The following is a 21007-nucleotide window of genomic DNA, read 5'->3' on the forward strand; positions in this document are numbered from 1 at the left end:
TGATAAGTCCAAATATTCACAGCTTCTCGGTCCAAAGTGACCTGAGGCTATGCGTTCATGTTCTAGATTCCTCAGCCAGGGAAAACAACCTCTCAGTGTCAACCTTCTCAAGCCCCTTCAGAATCTTCTGTTTCAATGAGATCACCTCTGCACACAGAGGTGAGGTATGACCTCACCCAAGCACTGTATAATTGTAGCAAAACGTCCTTATTCTTGTACTCCCATTCCCTTGTAATAAAGAACAATATGCAATTTGCCTTCCGAACTGCTTGTGGTACATGCGTGCTAACTTTGCATTCCTTGTATGAGCACACTCAAGTCTCAATGAACACCAACATTACAACTTTTAAAATATTCTGTTTATCTATTCTTATGACCAGAGTGAATATCCTCACACTTCTCCACATTATACTGCAACTGACACCTTTTTTCACACTTACTTAGCCTGTCTCATCTCTTTTCATCCTCTTTGAGTCCTCTTCAAAGTTTATAATCCCACCTAATTTTGTATTATGAGCAGATTTAGATACATTACTTAGTTTCTCTGTCAAAGTCATTAATATAGATGGTAAATATCTGAGGCCCAGCCCTGATCCTTGAGGTACTCCACTTATTGCAGCCTGCCAACTTGGAAATGCCCCACTTCTCCTACTCTTTGTTTCTGTCCATTGACCAATCCTTCAGTCATGTTAATATATTACCTCCAACTCCTTGAGCCCTCATCTTGCATATTAACCTTATTGTATGACACCTTATCAAACGACTTTTACAAAACCAAGTCTATTAACTACTGTTTCCCATTTATCTATTCTACTTGTTACATCCACGAAAAACGTTTGTCAATCACAGTTTCTCATTCATACAATCACGTTGTTTGTGTCTAATCATTCAATGATTTGCTAAGTGCATTATCGATTCCTGTATGCTCTGCCTGAAGCCAGGTCCTTGGCTCATTGTCTGCTGATGCTTCATCCTGACCTGTTTTCTTGGCAGTTTTTGTCAATGGCCTTCCACTCTCGGGGAAAGGACAAGAAGACAGGTTCCAAGTCCTACCTCAGCCAGAATGGGAATCAAACCCATGCTGTTGATGTTATTCTGAACCACACATCAACCATTTAGCCAACTGAGTTAGCAAGCCCCCAAATGCATAATTAGGCTTTAATACATTCCAGCATTTTCCTGATGACTGATGTCAGGCTAACTGGTCTTTAGTTTCCTGTTTGCCCGTTCTCTCCTCTGAACAGTGCTATTATATTTAATATCCTTCAAACCACCGGAACCACTTTAGAAAGCAAGGACTTTTGGAAAATCATTACCAGTGCATCCATTACCTCTGCAGGTACCTCTTTTAGAACCCTAGATGAAGGCCATAAGGTCCCAATGGATTTGGTGGCTTTCAGTCCCTTAAGTTTCTACAATACTTTTTCTTTGCTGATATTGATTGCCTCAAGTTCCTCACTCTTATTGGACCCTTGACTATTGCCTATTTGTGGTATGAAATTTGTGTCTCCTACTGGGAAGACAGACAGACACAAATACCGGAATTTTACCGGCACGCCCGCCCTAATTCTGAGGCTCGCAGAACGGAATTCTCCCTTGACCTCGGGCGGGATTTTACAAGCCTAGCCTGAGCGAGTTTGTAAAATCCCAGCATCAAAGCGGGATGTTACGGCCTCACTCATCTCAAACCCATAAAATCCCACTCGAAGTCAACGGATCTTTCCATGGTCTGCCCCTCACCCGCACCTCTTTCCATGGCGGGCAGGATGTACTGTTTATTAATTGCTGTACACTTTAGTCCATTCACCTGATCAACCTTAGGCAGCTCTTTCCTCATACCTATGTAAATGGGTTTTGCTTAAGATTTTTTGGGGGGATTAGAGTATGTCACTTTCAAACTTAATTGGCAGGACTTTTAGCCCCAGGTGGGTACAAGCCCAGTTGGCTATGGAAATTTGCATTGCTGGCCAACCTGATGATTTCCTAAAATTATTCCAGCCCGAGGCCATTTTCTGGGCTGGCGTGAATGGAGCCCAGTAAGTGTGGCTTTTGCTAGCAAATAAACCTGTTGGACTTTAACCTGGTGTTGTTAAACTTCTTACTGTGTTTACCCCAGTCCAACGCCGGCATCTCCACATCGTGAATGAAGCCAGCAGGCCTACTCCCCTAAAAGTGACGGGTAGCTAATAAAGCTAGCTAACAGCCTATTAAGACAATTTTTCAGTTGGCCTCTGGGCCCTGGAGGCACTGGGGAAAGGTCCAGCCTCCGCAATAATGACCTGGCTGCTGATTGTATTTTTTATTTAAAAGTTGAAAATGTTGGAGAGAGGGTGCCTCCATCTTAAGGTGCCCTGTCCTCCTCTTACCTGAAAAAGGTAGCGCTTCTTCTTCAGTACTTCAGGGCCTCCTTTTAGCCCTCCAACTTTGAGGGCTTGCCCACCATCCTTTATTTGATGGAGGGCCATCTCTCTGACCACTAACTGGCCAATTCACGAAAAATCATGGTAGGTGACTGTACCCCAAAGAGTTCAAGCTCTTGACCCCCATGAAGAAAATCTTGTTCAATATGGAATTTGACAGGAATATAAAACAATCAGAAACACAAATTTATTTTTTTTACCCTTCTTGCTTTTATGGAAAAAATGCATTCATAAACACGGTCCAGGGTTGAAAATGTCCAGAACTATTTCACCAATAAAGTGTATTATAGCGACCACTGGTTAACCCTGCTCCTTACCACGTATAAGCATGTGGGGTGAGGGGAGGTGGCCTCATCAGTACATGCTGGGCTCTAATATTTTTGGTGCCAGTTTGCAAAGATAGGGATGAGAATGCAGGAAAAGAGGAACAGGCCAGCAACAAGTGCGTCCAGCTCAGTCAGAATTTCATTAGGCTCCATCTGTTCAAACAATGGTTGATTTAAAGCATAGACAGGTAAATTTTATGAGGAATGTGGGCCTGTTGCACTGTTACGAAAATGATCTACCAAACACACAGAAAGCTGTGTCAAGAGGCTGGAATTAAATTCCGACATGTCAACCCGTGGGAACACCCATTCTGAGCAGGTTTGAGAGGACTGAGGATCTGCCTGAAGCAGGCTCTGGCCACGTCAGAATCCAGTGTATGCAGGTCCCAGACAATTTTCCACCTCCTCCATTGCACACCTGGTAGACGTACACTGGGCGTAGGCTGTTGCATCCTGCAGGAATTAGGATCTGAGTAATAACTCACTGTACCATCCGGTGGTATAAATGTACATTCATGATGTGAGTTTATCAGGGAAGGACGAGACAGAAAGTAACCCAGACAACACTTAGGCACTTCCTAGGGTTTTGTTACACAACAGCTTTGGCTGTCACATTAGTTCAGCTCACCCTGTCTACTCTTGGTGTGGGGCACGCTAGACAGAACCAAACCAAACCAATAGGGAAAAAAAGTACCAGTAAAATGGAATGGTGATGGGAAGGGGAAGAGAAAATTATTAATTAGCCATGTTATCATTTTTAATGATAAGTGGTAATGTCAATCCATTGTTCAAAATGTCTTATTACATTGAATATATTTGGGAAATCCGTATGAAAATTAATATATCTAAAGACAACTATCCCAATGGAGGAAGGTGCAATTTCAAAACGAACCTCATCTTCGAACAGTCACAATCTTCAGGTCTTTTTTTCTTTAAGTGACCCCTGACCTCTCGTAAATTCTTTATTTTAGTTTGAAGGGTTTCAATCTAAGGACAGAGGCAAAGGGACAATTACCTACTTATAGAATTCAACCACCGCAAGCAAGCTTTTGTGTGGTGCACATAGTACAAAACAAACCTCTATTCATTACATTTGCAACAATGTTCCACTCCCTGAATAAATAAGATAACTTGAAACAACCCAGCAAATCCGCAGTTACTGACAGACTACGCTGAACTTGCCCTGATGTGTACCCTGTCCAAGTTATTTATTTAATTGAGAGCAGAAATAGCTAGAGGGTGTAACAAAGAGGAAATAATATAGAAAATTCTTCCCCGAAGCCCAAGGACAATCAAGCAAAAACCCTAAGACATCAGTTTAATAAATACAATCTACATAACTCAACACTGATTGACTGCAATTCACAGGCACCATTCCACTGACCCCAATACGATTAGGTTAATATGGTTCCAGACAGTATTTTATCATCCTCATCAATACTTATAACCTTTATCCAGTTCTGTACAAGTATTCATCTAGCTCCTTTTTCTAAATGTGTAACTGACGTAGCATTAACTGCTGGGAGCTTACTGCATATATCTACTGCTCTGTGGGGAAAAAGACACTGCTAATCTGAAGTCTTGCTTGAGGCTTGTTCACTTTATACTTGTCTCCTCTATTTTTCTGGTCCTGTTAAAGCTATCTGTTTGATCAGAAAACAACCATTTTGAAGTATGGTATTTTTCATTGAAACAATTTAGTCTATTAATTCATAAGAGTTATTAAAATAATTTACAGAATTCAATGATACCTTATAACATAAATTTTTTGAGTCAACACAGAAATTAATCTCAACTACAAATCAGCTAATTATCTTGGCCTGAAAGTAAGATTTGCAATTTAGGCATTTAGCAAATTCAATGAAAATGTTCGAATGAATTATGAATTAAAAATATTTTTACACAAAAATATTCCAAACTATACATTATGCATGGCAAGAATAATTTGGCATTAATAATTTATTTTGAGGTTCCTGAAATTATTTACATTTTTCACTTGTCTGATAAATATCCATGCGAAAAATACTATTATAATTATTTCTCTGTACTAACCTCATGATCAATGTGCAGTTTATGATCCTTCCATGCTTGGAGTGATTTGTATAGATCTCTGTCACAGTGAACAGTCTCATTGGCCAATATGTAGCACCTATAATAATAACAAAACAAAATTGTGTAGTTGCTTGCTGTTATTCAACACATTCACTGTATTCTGTAGTATTGTGATAGTCAGTAGCACTGCATCATGACAACATTGTATAAGACCATAAGATATAGGAGCAGAATTAGGCCATATGGCCCATCAAGTCTGCTCCGCCATTCAATCCTGGCTCTTATGATCCTCATCTCCATTCTCCTGTCTTCTCCCCGTAACCCTTGATCCCCTTATTGATCAAGAACCTATCTATATATCTGTCTTAAAGCAATATAGCACTCCAAGGTGTTTCACTAAAGCGTTAGAAAGCAAAATTTTAAATCAAGCCATGTAAGGTGACATTAGGACAGATGGTCAAAAGTTTGCTTAAAGAGGTAGGTATTACAGAGCATCTTAAAGAAGGAAAGAGCAGTAGAGAGGTAGACTTACTGAGGGAATACAGAGCTTAGGGCTTTAGCACTTGAAGGACAGTCACCAATGCTGGAGCAACCAAAATGGGCATGCTCAAGAGGCCAGAATTAAAGGAGGTTGTATAGCATGGCGATACAGTGGTTAGTACTGCTTCCTCACAGTGCCAGGGACCCAGGTTCAATTCTGGCCTTGGGTCATTGTCTGTGTGGAATTTGCACGTCCCCCCCATGTCTGCTTGGGTTTCCTCTGTTTGATTGGCCATGCTAAATTGCCCCTTAATGTCATGGGGACTAGCAGGGTAAGTATGTGGGTTACAGGGATAGGGGCTGAGTGGGATTGTTTTCGGTGCAGGCTTGATGGGTTGAATGGCCTCTGTACTGTAGGGATTCTATGATTTTAACTGGAGAAGATTACAGAGAAAAGTAAGAGAAAGTCAATGAGGAGAATTGGAAACAAGGCTGGAAAGTTTAAGAGCGAGGTGTTGCTCAACTGGGAGCCACTGTAGGTCAGTGAGCACATGGGTGATAGGTGATTGGGACCTTGGTGCAAGTTAAGACAGATGTAGCGGAGTTTTGGATAACCTCAAGGGTGGATATTTGGAGGCCATGATGTGGGGATGCCGGCGTTGGACTGGGGTAAACACAGTAAGAGTTTTAACAACACCAGGTTAAAGTCCAACAGGTTTATTTGGCAGCAAATGCCATTAGCTTTCGGAGCACTGCTCCTTCGTCAGATGGAGTGGAAATCTGCTCTCAAACAGGGCACAGAGACAAAATCAAGTTATGGAATACTGATTAGAATGCGAATCTCTTCAGCCAACCAGGTCTTAAAGATACAGACAATGTGAGTGGAGGGAGCATTAAGCACAGGTTAAAGAGATGTGTATTGTCTCCAGACAGGACAGCCACTGAGATTCTGCAAGTCCAGGAGACAAGCTGTGGGGGTTACAGATAGTGTGACATAAACCCAACATCCCGGTTTAGGCCGTCCTCATGTGTGCGGAACTTGGCTATCAGTTTCTGCTCAGCGAATCTGCACTGTCGTGTGTTGTGAAGGCCACCTTGGAGAATGCTTACCCGAAGATCAGAGGCTGAATGCACGGGGGGGGGGGGCTGCCAGTCTGCGGCCGATTGGTGGGGAGGGAGGGGGCAGGGGGATCTGCCGCCACTCTGAGGGCGATCCCTCCTCCCCACCGGAGGAACGAATCCCTCCTGCCAGAGTGGACGTGCGGCCATGCCATCCCACAAAACCTTCAGGGTGAAGCGATTCCTCACTAAGAAGATGAAGCAGAACCGGCCGATTCCACAGTGGATCCACATGAAAACCGGCTACAAGATCAGTACAAGTCCAAGAGGAGACAGTGGAGAAGGACTAAGCTGCGCCTGTAAAGGGATACACCATCACTGGTACACTACCAGCCACAGATTACTCTTCCCTGCAGGGGCAAGAGAGCGGGAGAGATGGCTGTGGCTGATAGTGTACCAGTGATGCAGAGTTGGGCGCGTGGTTCATTAAGTCAATTTCAATGCATGCAAATGCATTTAAATCGTCGGGCCGCCCAATTCGGGCTCGGGCCGGACCCGTGCCCAAATCGGAAGTCGGTAAAGCCGCAACCTGTTTGGAATCGGGTGCGGATCGCGGTATAGGCCCGACGCCCAGCTTTACCGCGATTTCGCGCCTGGAAATGGGTGCGAAGCTTTGGTAAAATCGGGCCCATACATTGTAATACTCAAGTCTAGTGGTAACAAAACCATGAATAAGGTTTTCTGCAGCAGATGAATTGAGACAGGAGCAAAGCCAAGTAATGTTACAGAGATGGAAATAGATGGTCTTAGTGATGGTGTGGATAGATGGTTGGAACGTCATCTCTGGGTAAAATATGACACCAAGGTTGCGAATACCCTGATTTATCTTCAGAAAGTTGCCAGGGCGAGGGATGGAACCGGTAGCTCGGGAACTTAATATTTAACTGAAGGAAAATTCTACTTATCCAGTACTGGATATCAGACAAGCAATCCGATAATTTCGTGATAGTGGTGGAGTTGAGAGAGATGGTGGTTAGGTAGAAGTGGGTGTTGTCACTGTACATGTGAAAACTGACACTGTATTTCCAGACAATGTGGCCAAGGAGCAACGAGAAACAGGACAGGGCCATGGATAGATAGATAGTCAACATCTTTTCCCAAAGGTAGGGGAGTCTAAAACTAGACGGCATAGGTTTAAGGTGAGAGGGGAGAGATACAAAAGGGTCCACAGAGGGTAGTGAGTGTCTGGAACAAGCTGCCAGAGGTAGTAGTAGAGGCAGGTGCAATTTTGTCTTTAAAAAGCATTCAGACAGGAACATGGATAAGATGGGTATGGAGGGATATTGTCCAAATGCAGGCAATTGGGGCAAGTTTAGTGGTTTAAAAAAAAGGGTGGCATGGACAAGTTGGGCCAAAGGGCCTGTTTCCATGCTGTAAACCTCTATGACTCTATGATAGATCCTTGAAAAACATCAAAAGTAACAATGCAGGAGCTGATGCTTGCAGGTGATTGTATGGCTATGATTAGATGGTTCAGAATGGAAGGAAGCCAGTGCAGCTATGTAATATCACAGAACATAAGGCCCATAAAGGAGTACATAGATCAAGCTTCTTGGCTTCTGTGCTGGTGATTGGTATATGAATGATATCAGGTGCGGATGAAGGAATGGATTTTGGGGAATAATAGCTCGTTTGAATAAACAGGGAAAATTGTTGGCAACTTACTTATGTGTGACTTTAATTGAACTTGGTACAATTAATTCATTACTATTGCCAATGCCACTGCTTTCAGCCATGTTCTCTTCTTCCTCGTCAGCTACATCGTGTCGTTTAGTGAAGTTCTTTGGCACAACTGGGTCAAATCCCTCGTCCAGATCCAGATCATACACTTCTCCCTCAAGTTCAATGGATACTGAACGGATGGACCTGTTCCTTATGTAGCTTTGCTTAAACTCTGAAAGTAAACACAGAAGTATTAATTGATAAGAGTTGACAAATGAAGCTAAGAAATTCACTGTTGAATGTGGTAATGACCAGATATCAGACTTTGAGACATTGTGATCACAGACTGCGGAGGATGTGATGAGATGGCAGTGGGGTATACAAAGGAGGATTCACTGCTTAGGTTCATTCTTTTACCATACACTTCCTCAGTGTAAACACTTGCCTGGTCATGTTTTGTTGACACCGCACCTACTGTTACAAGATCCTTTGAATCACGATGAACAATGCCATGGGAAATATGCTAGCAATATTTTTATAAACAGGGAGGCAGGATTTTCTGCTGCCATTACGCCCAATGTTGGGCTTATTTGGGGTCAGCAAGGGTGAAAAGCCCAACAGCTCTGATGAGGGGTCATCCTGACTCGAAACATTGGCTCTATTCTCTCTCCACAGATGCTGTCAGACCTGCTGAGTTTTTCCAGCATTATCTGTTTTTGTTTCAGATTCTAGCATCCGCAGTATTTTGCCTTTTTGAACAACATCATTGCTGGTCATCAACACTTAGAATTATAAAAATCCTACGGTGCAGAAAGAGGCCATTCAGCCCATCGTGTCTGCACCGACCACAATCCTACACAGGCCCTATCCCCAAAACCCCATGCATTTATCCCAGCTAGTCCCCCTGACAATAAGGGGCAATTTAGCATGGCCAATCCACCTAACCCACATACCTTTGGACAGTGGGAGGAAACCGGAGCACCCGGAGGAAACCCAGGCAGACACGGGGGAAACGTGCAAACTCCACACAGACAGTGACCCAAGCCGGGAATTGAACCTGGGTTCACAGCACTGTGAGGCAGCAGTGCTAACCACACCGTAACCATCAGTGATGGGAGTGGTTGAATTCATCCTCCCAGGTATGGGCATGGCTATTAAATGTGGGTGATAATGGTGGAACAACATCGGGTATTCCTTTTCCGGTGTTTGTTTGTCACCATGGCGATGCAGTCGGTATTGCTCTGGGTAGAAAAATGGAATAAAAAATGTAAACAGAGGGAGCCATGATGCATTATGGGACAACAAGAGGCGAGGCCACATTGGATTTGGTACTGGGTAATGAACCAGGCCAGGTGTTAGATTTGGAGGTAAGTGAGCACTTTGGTGACAGTGACCACAATTCGATTACGTTTACCTTAGCAATGGAAAAGGATAGGTATATACCAAAGGGCAAGAGTTATAGCTGGGGGAAAGGAAATTATGATGCGATTAGGCGAGATTTCGCTGGCATAGGTTGGGGAAGGAAACTGCAGGGGATGGGCACAATTATAATGTGGAACTTGTTCAAGGAACAGCTACTACGCGTCCTTGATAAATATGTACCCGTCAGGCAGGGAGGAAGCAGACGTGTGAGGGAACCGCGGTTTACTAAGGAGGTTGAATCTCTTGTGAAGAGGAAGAAGGAGACTTATGTTAAGATGAGACGTGAAGGCTCAGTTAGGGCACTTGAGAGTTACAAGTTAGCCAGGAAGGACCTAAAGAAAGAGTTAAGAAGAGCCAGGAGGGGACATGAGAAGTCCTTGGCAGGTAGGATCAAGGAAAACCCTAAAGCTTTCTATAGGTATGTCAGGAGTAAAAGAATGACTAGGGTAAGATTAGGGCCAGTCAAGGACAGGAGTGAGAAGTTGTGCGTGGAGTCTGAAGAGATAGGAGAGGCACTAAATGAATATTTTTCGTCGGTATTCACACTGGAGAGGGACAGTGTTGTCGAGGGGAGTACTGAGATGCAGGCTGTTGGACTGGGTGGGATTGATGTTCATAAGGAGGTGGTGTTAGCAATTCTGGAAAGGGTAAAAATAGATAAGTCCCCTGGGCCGGATGGAATTTATCCTAGGATTCTCTGGGAGGCTAGAGAGGAGATTGCAGAGCCTTTGGCTTTGATCTTTGTGTCGTCATTGTCTACAGGAACAGTGCCAGAAGACTGGAGGATAGCAAATGTTGTCCCCTTGTTCAAGAAGGGGAGTAGGGACAACCCTGGTAATTATAGACCGGTGAGCCTTGCTTCTGTTGTGGGCAAAGTATTGGAAAGGATTATAAGAGATAGGATTTATAATCACCTCGAAAGGAATAATTTGATTAGGGATAGTCAGCACGGTTTTGTGAAGGGTAGGTCGTGCCTCACAAACCTTATTGAGTTCTTTGAGAAGGTGACCAAAGAGGTGGATGAGGGTAAAGCGGTTGATGTGGTGTATATGGATTTCAGCAAAGTGTTTGATAAGGTTCCCCATGGTAAGCTTTAGCAGAAAATACGGACACATGGGATTGAGGGTGATTTAGTGGTTTGGATCAGGAATTGGCTAGCTGTAAGAAAACAGAGGGTGGTGGTTGATGGGAAATATTCATCCTGGAGTTCAGTTACTAGTGGTGTACCGCAAGGATCTGTTTTGGGGCCACTGCTGTTTGTCATTTTTATTAATGACCTGGATGAGGGCGTGGAAGGCTGGATTAGTAAATTTGGGAATGACACTAAAGTCGGTGCAGTTGTAGACAGTGCGGAGGGAAGTGGCAGGTTACAGAGGGACATAGATAAGCTGCAGAGCTGGGCTGAGAGGTGGCAAATGGAGTTTAATGCGGAAAAGTGTGAGGTGATTCACTTTGGAAGGAGTAACAGGAATACAGAGTACTGGGCTAATGGCAAGATACTTGGTAGTGTGGATGAACAGAGGGATCTGGGTGTCCATGTGCATAGATCCCTGAAAGTTGGCACCCAGGTTGATAGGGTTGTTAAGAAGGCGTACGGTGTGTTAGCTTTTATTGGTAGAGGGATTGAGTTTCGGAGCCAGGAGGTCATGCTGCAACTGTACAAGACTCTGGTGCGGCCGCATTTGGAGTATTGCGTTCAGTTCTGGTCGCCATATTATAGGAAAGATGTGGAAGTGTTGGAAAGGGTGCAGAGGAGATTTACCAGGATGTTGCCTGGTATGGTGGGAAAATCGTATGAGGAAAGGCTGAGGGGCTTGAGGTTGTTTTCGTCAGAGAGAAGAAGGTTAAGAGGTGACTTAATAGAGGCATACAAGATGATCAGAGGATTAGATAGGGTGGATAGTGAGAGCCTTTTTCCTTGGATGGTGATGGCTAGCACGAGGGGACATAGCTTTAAATTGAGGGGTGAGAGATATAGGACAGATGTTAGAGATACGTTCTTTACTCAGAGAGTAGTAAGGGCGTGGAATGCCCTGCCTGCAACAGTAGTGGACTCGTCAACATTTAGAGCATTCAAATGGTCATTGGATAAACATATGGATGATATTGGAATAGTGTAGATTAGAGGGGCTTTAGATTGGTTCCACTGGTCGGCGCAACATCGAGGGCCGAAGGGCCTGTACTGCGCTGTAATGATCTATGTTCTATTATACTCCTTTCTCCCTGAATCTTAAAATCTGAAAAATTGTGCTCCTCTTACCAGCCAGATTCTCCTTTTGCACCACCCCCCCTCCCCCCCCTCCCCCCCCCCGCCCCAGAACAAAGGACTAAAATCATGATTGGGAATGACAGAATGGCAAAAGAAAAGTTAAAGCTATGATGGAAACAAGGAAGCTAATATTGGAAATGTATTCTGAAAGTCGATGCTTCCTAATATAGGCCATGTGCAGAATGTGCTGCATTCTAGAAGTGTCATAGAATCCCTACAGTGCAGAGGAAGCTATTCAGTCCATCGAGTCTGCACCGACCTTACAGCAGAGCATCTTACCCAGGCCCACCCCCCTTCCCAAATCTGTAACCACATGTATTTACCCCACTAATCCCCCTAACCTACACATTTTGAGACAATAAGGGGCAATTTTAGCATGGCCAAACCACCTAACCTGCATATCTTTGGAATGTGGGAGGAAACTGGAGCACCCGGGGGAACCCCATGCAGATACTGGGAGAATGTACAAACTCCACACAGACAGTCGCCCAAGGCCGGAATTGAACCCGGGTCCTTGGCGCTGTGAGGCAGCAGTGCTAACCACTGTGCTGCACGATCAACTCACCAATTGAACTAAACCAGTTTTATTTTAAGCTTAAGAACTTTATACAGTTGGGTCTTCAGCTACCGTCTTTGGCACAGTAAGGAAGAGAACTGAACCACTATGGGAAAATACAATAACATGGAAATCCAGCTGGAGGAAGGAGCAAAGAAAGGCTAAAGGAAACTAAAATATAAAATATGATAGAAGGGTCAAAAGTAGGTTAGACATTGAAAAATAAATGGGGATGAGAGGAGTTTGAAAAAAGATTAATACGACTAGTTGTACATGAGCTAGCTGGGACAAAACATTTACTAAAAGTAACAGAATAACGTGAACAAAACACTGGAAGGTAAGAAGAGAATTGAAGGAAAGGGAACCAATGTTTGTCTTTCACTTTTTGAAGATAATGTTACAGTTCTACTGCTTCTCCAAGGGATAAATATGTCTCAAGATTCTGTGTCTTGATTCCAGTCCAATATTGACCTGAGCTACCATTGCCATTGCATAAAATAACCCCTAGGTGTCACTAGAAGACAGCAAAACTGAGCCAAGGGAAGGGCTTCTCGTCTCTTGCTTCCCCAGGAATTGCCAGTTAGATAGAATAATGCATTCACATCCTGCAATATGAAATAAGCAGAACATTTTACGTTATTAAACACAGTTATACAAGGGAAGTTGCAAGCTGCTCTGAACATTTGCGGTAGGAGGTGGAAATTGAGGGTTCAGAAGCCGAGATAGGTGGCACACCACCTGCCCCATTCTTTACCCCACAACCTCCACTCCAGAGCATGAGACTCGGTAAGATTTTAATTTCTGGGCCTCAGTTGAATGTTCAGCACTGACTCTCACCCAGTACCAGTTGACAGGAGTCAGAATTCACTGGGGATACAGGGGTGGTTGTGGTAGTGCTGTGAGGTTGCTGCTGAGGTTCACTGAAATATTCAATGACAAGAAATGTGAGGAAGGTCCATGGTTGTGGGAGGGTGACAGGATTAGAGAAATAATGTGAGAGGCCTAAGACTTTGGTTGGAGCCAGGAAGGGCACTCCTGCTACAAGGGACCTATAAAAAGTTTTAAAAAATTATTTGGTCCTTTTGTGGGCACGATATTCATAGAATCATACAAGCCCTACAGTGCAGAAGGAGGCCATTCTGCTCATCGAGCCTGCACTGACAGCAATCCCACCCAGGCCCTATACCTGTAAACCCACATATTTACCTCACTAATCCCTCTTTACACAAAGGGGCAATTGAGCATGGCCAATCAACCTAACCTGCACATCTTTGGACTGTGCAAGGAAACTGGAGCACCGAGTGGAAATCCATGCAGGCATGGAGAGAACATGCAAACTCCACACAGTCACCTGAGGCTGGAATCAAACCTGGGTCCCTGACGCTGTGAGGCAGCAGTGCAAACCACTGTGCCACCCTTCCTTTACAGCCTGGTCTGAGACAGCATGCCCCTTGGTCTGGTCCACAATTAAAATGGTGCGCATCCTATGATGTCACTCCTTTGGGGCGTGTGGCCTTTCCATGCTGAATTCAGCAAGTTACAGGGTGGCAAAGAGGCAGGAATATATTAGCCACACAGCACAAACACCTCTGCCATTTTAATTCCCTGCTGATACCATGGTCAGGGACAGTCGGTTAAAAATCTGGCCTTGAATAAGCTCATGTTTCATTTTGAGTAAATCTCTAATTTTCATGATTTATAACTGCAAGCGATTAATCATTGTAATGATTCAATAACATGGCTGTACTGTTTGCTGTGTTTAATAGATTGAATAATCAACAATCAAGATATGAATAGATAATTTCCTACTCTTGACACACAAGAATCCAACATGGATATTTTAACAATGTTTTGGCAGCTGTAGGAATAAGCCATTTTATTTGTATTATAGTTTTTTAGGTTGGTTTTAAATGTTGTGGCATTTAATATATATATTTTTTAGTAAAGCACATGCCTCAAAGTGGGATCATTAATATAGTTTTCCCAAACTGCGCACTCTCGTGCTTAATTTAACCTTGCAGCAGCAAGTCACCAACATATAGGCTTGTAAGTGGATATGCTATCCTAATGCTTTATTTTTAAACAGTACAAGCACATGGGTAGCACAGTGGTTAGCACTGCTGCCTCACAGCATCAGAGACCTGGGTTCGATTCCCGGCTTGGGTCACTGTCTGTGCGGAGTTTGCACGTTTTCCCCATGTCTGCGTGGGTTTCCTCTGGGTGCTCCGGTTTCCTCCCACTGTCCGAAAGACATGCTGGTTAGGTGCACTGGCCATGTTAAATGCTCCCTCAGTGTACCCGAACAGGTGCCAGAGTGTGGCGACTAGGGGAGTTTCACAGTAATGTCATTGCAGTGCTAATGTAAAGCCAACTTACGACACTAATAAATAAACTTTAAGAAAATCAATTGCTTACTTCTCTTGGAGAAAAGTGTCTGTTTCTGTCGCGGTGCTGGGCTCATTTTGGATCCATTTTCTTCACAATCACAGTCTCCTTCATCAGTATTGTAATACTTGGACTGGAAACGGCTAGATCTCTTCTTGTCAGAAGCTGCCATGACAGCCATTCCTTTGCACTTATGAAGTCGGAGCTTTCCTGTGGAATCCTCCACGCACTGCCATTTCTACAATAACAATCACTTTGTTAGATTGTAGTAAATGACCTAGGTTGCTAAGCAGCATGGATTTTGATTTGATTTATTATTGTCACATGTATTAACATACAGTGAAAAGTATTGTTTCTTACACGCTATACAGATAAAGCATACCGTTCATAGAGAAGGAAACGAGGGAGTGCAGAATGTGTTACAGTCATAGTTAGGGTGTAGAGAAAGATCAACTTAATGCAAGGTAAGTCCATTCAAAAGTCTGACAACAGCAAGGAAAAAGCTGTTCTTGAGTCAGTTGGTACGTGACCTCAGACTTTTGTATTTTGGATTTTTTAATTTAAGAAAAATTCATTAAAACGTTGAGCTCCATCGAGTACTGGCTTAGTTTTCACAGGAATAGGGAGGAATGAGAAAATAAAATCAAGTTTCTTGTTTTCTATCCAGCAAACCTTGCTGGAAACAGGGAGGTTAAGTGGGGTGTGGTCTAATCTCCTCTCTAATTAAATAGATAAATAGCTAGCTGGTAATTATGTCTGGGTTCTCATATGAAGAATAATGACTGGGGTAAACTACCTGATGATTGCTACGCCCATGGAGAAGTGTTTGTGGTTACCCTGAAGTGGGAGAGAAAAAATTGGGAGGAGAGTGTTAATTCCAGGTTGACATGTGGCAACCCACTGCACTGTGCCACGGGGCAGCCCACTGCACTGTGCCACGGGGCAACCCACTGCACTGTGCCACGGGGCAACCCACTGCACTGCGCCACGGGGCAACCCACTGCACTGCGCCACGGGGCAACCCACTGCACTGCGCCACGGGGCAGCCCACTGCACTGCGCCACGGGGAAGCCCACTGCACTGCGCCACGGGGAAGCCCACTGCACTGCGCCACGGGGCAGCCCACTGCACTGCGCCACGGGGCAGCCCACTGCACTGCGCCACGGGGCAGCCCACTGCACTGCGCCACGGGGCAGCCCACTGCACTGCGCCACGGGGCAGCCCACTGCACTGCGCCACGGGGCAGCCCACTGCACTGCGCCACGGGGCAGCCCACTGCACTGCGCCACGGGGCAGCCCACTGCACTGCGCCACGGGGCAGCCCACTGCACTGCGCCACGGGGCAGCCCACTGCACTGCGCCACGGGGCAGCCCACTGCACTGCGCCACGGGGCAGCCCACTGCACTGCGCCACGGGGCAGCCCACTGCACTGCGCCACGGGGCAGCCCACTGCACTGCGCCACGGGGCAGCCCACTGCACTGCGTCACGGGGCAACCCACTGCACTGTGCCACAGGGGATCAAGATGAATGCATACGGGGGAGTCAATTTAGAACAGAGTTGAGGAGGAACTTCTTCTCCCAGAGGGTAGTGAATCTTTGGAATTCTCTGCCCAATGAAGCAGTAGAGGCTACCGCGTTAAATGTGTTTAAGTCACAGATAGTTAGATTTTTAACCAATCAGGGAATTAAGGGTTATGGGGAGCGGGCGGGTCAGTGGAACTGAACCCACTATCAGATCAGTCATGATCTTATTGAATGGCGGAGCAGGCTTGAGGGGCTAGATGGCCTACTCCTGCTCCTATTTCTTATGTTCTTATGTGTCAACAATTCACACAAAAGTCTCATTCATATCATAAAAGGGACAAGGGGTTAAAATTGAAGCCACTCCGAGTTACTTTGACGCACTGCAGTTATCAGGGATACTGGAAAAGTGTTGCTAAGTAAGTGACTGTGGGGCAGTGTCACTCATCAGTGAGCAAGTCTCTGTCCAACTGGAGAATCATTACCACCAGAAAGGTGGAAAGATAATTTCAAATATAAAACAGAGTTCTTCAAACAAAACCCTTTGAAAAATCAAAGATTTAAAACCGGAAATGATAATGAATGCATCCTGTTCAGAAAGGCATTTATATCGAGGTGCAGGCTTCATGACATGGTGGGGTTATGAGGCAGAGTTAAAAGCCAATGCAGGAGACTAAAGCAATCATTACATTATTATGACTGAACGTATTTGTGGTGCAGCTTTTAATCCATTTACACTCAGAAAATTTGCATTCCGCTTACCCAGTGCTTTGCATTGTGAGGCTTACCATTCTACCTTTTGGTCTAATACTCTTCTAACTGCAAGTACACCGGGGGGGCTAAATTGAATCCACCCCCAAAAAGGGGCGCCAGGACCATGATGCACAATAACTGCCCATCGATTCCAATGCAGGCAGCACAGCAACTTGGTTCTGCCTGCTCATTTGAATGAAGACAGTGAACTCTAAGTTGCATGGACATTGTGCTGGAGCTTTTGGTGGAGTAGATGGAAAAGCGGAAGGATGCCTTGTTTCTTCAGAGGAAAAGGCTGCACTCTGGACACACGATCTAAAGGCAGTGAGAACAGATCGTACTGGACAGCGATGTCAAGAGTCAAGCTGCGTATTCCAGCCAAGTAGCCTCATCCATATCCCATTTCACCACTCCCCCATCTTTAATCTCACGACAATCTCCATCATTCACAACTGATAGTTAACATGCATATGTTTCACCTCACACTCATACACTCAGCACTGTCGAGAGCCTCATACCCACATCTCACATGTTGCAAACACTACCAGCTATTCAACCATGACAGACACACCAGCCAAACAAATTGCATGACATTCGATGACACACCTTGCTCTCGTTTGCAGGGTGAGGTGGCGCACAAACAGGGGCAGCAAGAGCTCAGTGGAGCAAGATGGGCAATGCCCATTTGTCCATCATCCATTGAGGGGACAGATGCTGGCCAATGGTGGGGTTGAAACTGACGTACCTAATCCTCCTCCTCACATTCCACTTGCCCTCCACCCCCATCCCCTGGTTTACAAGCTGCGTTTAGTGTAAACATATCACTCTTATTTTCTCCCCACACCACAAGCATCTGCTGTGCAATTCAGATTGCTGCCAGCATGGCTGTAGATTCCAGTGTTCAAAGGAGCTTTTTCAAGTTTTCACAGATATTCAACAATCTGTCCTTCAACAAATTACCAGGGTTGCTGAGGCATTGCCAGTAACTCCATGAAGCATGAGCGTGCTGCGCTCCCTAAGGAAGACAGAATTCTTCTTCCCACAGCTGCCATGTATTCCTCCAGTGCCCCTGCTGCTGCCTGTCAGCCAGCCAGTCCAGACTGCTGTCACCCATACTGAGATGGTGCAATGTGTAGGGAGGTACTGTAGGCTCAGAGCAGCTCAAGCTTGTGCTCTAAGGTAATCTGCCACAAACTATTATAGTTAACCCTTTATGGGACTTTGTCTAACATACTCCATTACACTACAGTTCCCCCCTCCAACTCTCTGTTCTGACTTTAACATTCTCCAATTTCCCTGGAAACCCAAAGCTTCAGTCTCCTAGTCATTCGGAACGTTTCATTGTTTTGAAGTCTTCTGGGAAATGTAGGTTGTGATTTTCCAGCCACGTTGTTCCAGGTGCAGAATGTATTAGAGCGGAGAGGGGCTGGAGATTCGCGGCTGAGTGGTTTGGTGCATTCTGCACTGGTGTGAAACCTCATCGTTATCTTTCCACCCACCACCCCCAGAAGTAATCTAATCAGCAGATTTAAACGAGTATTTTAATATACTGGGTGCGATCTTCCCAACACCATTCTGGCGTAACTAGTGGCTCGTTGAGCTCTGTAGAGTTGTTTTTAGAAATTTTGCCAATTGATTCACCATTCCCCTGAAGCTTTGTAACTCTGTAATGTTCTGTGGAGCAGGAAATTCCTTTATGATTCTGGTCTTTATTCCTGATGTACTCACTACGCGACCAAGAAGCCTCAGCTTGAGTAGACCTGTGTATCAATACATCATCCATATGACAAATAACTCTATGTAAGCCCTCTATCACCAATTATGTGCTTATATATAATTTCTCCAACAAAATTGAAAGGATTTTGAACTTGCCGACATCTTAAATTACAAAGCCCACATGACCACTTATTTACCCAAGAGAAGGCTATTTTTGAAGTGTTAGAAAGAAAGAATATAGATATCTATAGGGGTTTAATGATCTCAGGATATCCTAAAGTGCTTTCTCGTCAACAAAGTGTTTTGAAGTCACTGTTGAAATATATCCATCATCATAGAATCCCTACAGTGCAGAAGGAGGCCATTCAGCCCATTGAATCTGCACCGACCACAATCCCAACCAGGCCCTATTCCTGTAACCGCACGCATTTACCCTGCTAATCCTCCTGACACTAGGGTCAATTTAGCATGGCCAATCAACCTAACCCGCACATCTTTGGCTGTGGGAGGAAACCGGAACACCCGGAGGAAACCCACGCACACACGCGGAGAATGTGCAAACTCCACACAGTGACCCGAGGCCGGAATTGAACCCAGATCCCTGGCACTGTGAGGCAGCAGTGCTAACCACTGTGCCACCCTCATGGTGGAGGTTGTGGCAGAGTTTATTTTAAAAAGCTGTTGGTAATGCTTTTGTTGCTTTACTAAGTTAGCATGAGAAAGACTTTAATGGTAAACCTGCCTTCTCAGAAGGATAAGAAAGATCCTCAGGCACTATCCAAAGAGGAGAGGAGTTCTAATGGCCTGTTCAACATTTACCCTTCAACAAAAATCACTAAAATGGATTATCTGCTCATGATCACATTGCATGTGGGACCTTGCTATGGGCAAATTGGCACCCAGGTTCCTTGTATTACAACATTTCTGTGCTTCAATGGCCGAGGTCATAAACACCATTATATAAATGCAACTATTTTCTTTTTCTTTAGACTTCCTGAAAAAAATCCACATGGGAGGCTATTGCTTAAAACTGTGGGTGAGTTAAATAAGACTCTGAGATGCATAGTGAATTTGTCGAAAATGAGAAAGGAACTGGTATGAGGTATGGAAATTATGTTGGATGGGGACTTGCGTTGGCAGGGGGTGGGGGGGGGGGCGCGGAAGGGGTGCCTCCAGTAGTGATGCCGGAATCCCTACTGCTTCCAGTTTACTTAATCAACCATCACAACTTCAAACGTGCAATGCAAGTTGATTGGATTTGTAGATGATACTGAACAATAGATAGTTGAATCTAATGAGTTGCACATACAAAGTGATATTTACAGTGTAGGGCAGGGCAGTGGAAGTAATCAGATGCAGTAACAGGAGACCAAAGGCATCCATGGGAAGAGGAGTGAGATATGTCAAACGGTCTCTATCACTGGTACCTAACTTTGTGAAATGAATTGTGAATTATGTTGATCTATGGGTGGGCGGCACAGTGGCACAGTGATTAGCAGTGCCGCCTCACAACGCCAAGGACCCAGGTTCAATTCCAGCCTCGGGCGACTGAGCGGAATTTGTACGTTCTCTGTGTCTGCGTGGGTTTCCTCTGGGTACTCTGGTCTCCCACAGTCCAAAAGATGTACGGGTTAGGTTGATAGGCCTTGCTAAATTACCCCTCAGTGTCAGGGGGATTAGCAGGGTAAATGTGTGAGGTTAGAGGAATAGGGCCTGGGTGGTTGGTACAGACTCGATGGGCTGAATGGCCTCCTTCTGTACTGTAGGGGTTTTATGATTCCATCTCAGCAAAGTTTGGATTGTCAGATTGACAGCACCATGCATTAAGGATTGAGCTGATGCAGCTTTATCTGTGTCTGATAGCAAAATGCTGGTTATGTTGTGCTTGGATTAGAAGTTCTGAGCTATAGGAGTGATTGGGAAAGTTGACTGGTTTGCTGGAAAAATATCGTGGAAGCTACTGCGTGTGAAGATCATCATTGCCATCAACATCTACACCCACACTAAACAGCAAAAGATTCAATCATTTTGCTTGGCTTCTGGACATCTGACATTCTCCACTCCAATCAAACAAATAAATGACAGCCTATATCAGATTTTAAGTTTTTCAGTGCTTGCAGCATTTTTATTGAATGCATTTCACATTGCCCCTTGTGTGCTGTGGACTTGTTGGCTTTGCTTGTGGTTTCCTACTAAATGTCTCCCAGGTGACAGAGTAGCTCTGATGGATTGCTGCAGAGCCAGCTGATGAGCTACAGGAAATACATATATATGTGCTTAATCCTGATGTACCCCACGTCAGTGCTCAGGGCTTTGTCTGCTGC

At 44.7% G+C, this 21007-nt stretch overlaps 1 protein-coding gene across 2 annotated transcripts in view; it reads right to left on the reverse strand.

The window, feature by feature from the left end:
• The window catches only part of LOC144508528 (extracellular sulfatase Sulf-2-like), a 347976-nt gene that overhangs the window by 31798 nt on the left and 295171 nt on the right, over positions 1-21007 (reverse strand). For both annotated transcript variants that reach the window (XM_078236521.1, XM_078236520.1), the window contains exons 13-16: positions 14722-14929; positions 8063-8291; positions 4799-4895; positions 3639-3733 (exon numbers count right to left, since the gene is read on the reverse strand). In XM_078236521.1, coding sequence (XP_078092647.1) covers positions 3639-3733; positions 4799-4895; positions 8063-8291; positions 14722-14929 — 629 coding nt within the window. The remainder of the gene's footprint in view (positions 1-3638; positions 3734-4798; positions 4896-8062; positions 8292-14721; positions 14930-21007) is intronic.

The sequence above is a fragment of the Mustelus asterias genome, chromosome 20, assembly GCF_964213995.1.
Source record: "Mustelus asterias chromosome 20, sMusAst1.hap1.1, whole genome shotgun sequence".
In the NCBI taxonomy this organism is placed as follows: domain Eukaryota; kingdom Metazoa; phylum Chordata; class Chondrichthyes; order Carcharhiniformes; family Triakidae; genus Mustelus; species Mustelus asterias.